The 2,297-nt window shown below is 54.5% G+C and overlaps 1 protein-coding gene across 1 annotated transcript; it reads left to right on the top strand.

Moving 5' to 3' along the window:
* Nucleotides 1-361: 361 nt before the first annotated feature.
* LOC146350322 (uncharacterized) lies at nt 362-1,575 on the top strand. The gene is made up of 2 exons (XM_084845537.1): nt 362-796; nt 1,240-1,575. Exons 1-2 carry the CDS (start codon nt 362-364, stop codon nt 1,573-1,575), a joined length of 771 nt encoding a protein of 256 aa, XP_084701663.1.
* The last annotated feature ends 722 nt before the right edge of the window (nt 1,576-2,297 follow it).

Genomic DNA, 2,297 nt, shown 5'->3' on the forward strand with positions numbered 1-2,297 from the left:
GAGGTTTGGGGTGCAGTGCCAATAAACTGCCCACCCTCCCATCAACTCACCTCGCCTCCCCTCCCCTGTGTCCTTCCTCAGCCGTTCGCTGTAAACATCACCGCGCCTGCATCACCACACCCCATTGATCCCCTGTTAGCTCTTTCTGGACACATTCTATCTTCTTTGGTGTCCGAATCTGGCTGGAGCTGTGGGTCCAGAACTGGCAATGTTCTACAGGCTGCTGTTTCTCTCCACAAATGCCCTGATATGTACTCTCCAGGCACTGTTCGCTCTGGAGAGGCTGTCGTCCGAGCGGCGGAGGTCTCGTCTCTGGGTACTGCGCTGGTACTGCCATCGCTGTCAGAGCTTGTGTTCGAGGATGCTTCAAAACACGTTGACACACGTTGACACAAGAAGAGCACACAACGTGGCTCTTCTCCCCATGCCTCGGGTTTTCTGGAAGTATTGGGTGCGCCCAAGCAGCCAGGACTGGTGGGAGAGGCTAGTTCTGCAGGTGTGGAATGATGAGCGCTGGATCGAGCACTTCAGGATGCCTCGTCGCACCTTCTTTCAGGTGGTGGGTGAGGTGGCCCCGTTCTTGGCCAGATGCTCAACACACCTGCGCAGAGCGATCCCTGTGGAGAAGAGGGTGGCCATCGCCATTTGGAAGCTCACCAACCAAGCCTTGTACAAGAGTGCAGCAGAGCAGTTAGGGGTGGGGAAATCCACAGTCGCGGGGATCTTTGTGGAGGTGTGCCTTGCTCTGGAGCATGCTTTACTGTGGAGAATGGTGACCCTTGGCAATGTGGATGTGGTGAGTGCAGCTCGGGGGGTGGGGGGCATGACTTTTGAGGGGGAGGGAACATCCTCGATGCTTTGAATCTTCAAAGAATCAAAGACCCATCTAATGTGTTGGTTTTTATTAGGTTGGGTTTGCATCTTCAAAGAATCGAAGCTGCGCTCACTACAGCACGGTATAGGCAAGGTTCACATCGGGGGATGGGTTCTTGTATGCATGGTTTTTGAGACCTACTCCCTGGTTCATGGTGATTGCCGTCCTCTTGGACGTGTGTGTGTGTCAGGAGCGCGTCACACAACCCTCGCGGCGGGTGCTGTGTGCTTTGTGCTTGACGGGGCTTGTCCGGGCAAGTGTGTGGGGAGATGGGGGCATGAGCGAGATGCATCTGTTGCTTGGCAACAGCCACTCATGCTTTGGCTGCCTCCCACCAAATATGGTCTCTCCTCTTTCTCTAGGAGATGCTCAGCTTCTCCACCCTTGGCTTTCCTAGGGCGTTCGCAGCTTGCGACGGGACGCATATCTCGATCGTATCCCCGATTAGACAGGGCAGCGAGTTTATTAATCAGAAGCACTACTACTCAATGCTTCTGCAAGGCACAATGGACCACACGGGAAGATTCATCAGTGTCAAGATCGGGTGGAGTGGGCGAAACCACGACACCTACATCCTTCGTAACTCAACACTGTGTGAAGTGATGGATGCAGGGAAGTTTGTGCCCATGAACCTGATGTGGAGAGCGGGCGGTGTGCTTATCCCTCCGCTGATCCTGGCCAACGGAGCTTACCCCGTGTGACGTTGGCTGATGAAGCCTTTTGGGGGACACCTCTCACCAGAGGAGGCTCACTTCAACCAGCGCCTCAGCAGAGCTAGAAACATGGTGGAATGCGCTTTTGGCAGGCTGAAGAGAAGGTGAAGATGTCTCGCAGGACGACTGGAGGTGCCATCAGTGATTTCTGCCTGTGTCATTCTCCACAACATATGCGAGACTAATGGGGCTGCTTTGACAGAGGCGTCCGGGGTCAGTAACCGCATGGTGTTGGACACCCTGGGGCTTCCCTACGTGAATGACGACCAGGTGCATAATGAGCGGGGGAACGGGGTCCGCAGGGCTCTTTGTGAATTCATGTGGGAGAACAGGGGAGGATTGTGGTGAGGGGACATCTCCTGGGAATGCCGCTGGGGCTGGCTATGTTTGGGCAGTTGGTGGGCTCATGGTATCAATGTCTGCCTTGTTTGTTACTTGCCCCTGATTGCTTCCCCATTTTTGTTCATGCCTGTTCCTCTCTGACTAAAACTGTTAGAACAACCATAATTGGCTCCTGCCCCTCTCTTCTTCACACACGCAAGAGACAGCGGCCACCCCCCCACTTTCCGAAAAGCTTCTTCGAAAAATCAGAGATTTGGAGATTTGTTGACAGGTGGCGCTGCAAGGAAATAGGGGAGGCGGAATGCTCTATGGTCTTGTCAAAACTGCCCCACTGTCATTCCCCTGCCAGCGAAATGGCACCCAGGCGG

The sequence above is a fragment of the Heloderma suspectum genome, chromosome 3 (genome assembly GCF_057233095.1).
Source record: "Heloderma suspectum isolate Gila_16-S chromosome 3, 16-S_ref, whole genome shotgun sequence".
NCBI classification, from domain to species: domain Eukaryota; kingdom Metazoa; phylum Chordata; class Lepidosauria; order Squamata; family Helodermatidae; genus Heloderma; species Heloderma suspectum.

Excerpts from the sequence above, each read along its gene's own strand:
- LOC146350322 (XM_084845537.1), top strand. The coding sequence starts at position 362 with ATGCTTCAAAACACGTTGACACACGTTGACACAAGAAGAGCACACAAC. Across the intron at positions 797-1,239 it reads CCCTTGGCAATGTGGATGTG|ATGCTCAGCTTCTCCACCCT; the intron begins GTGAGTGCAGCT and ends TTTCTCTAGGAG.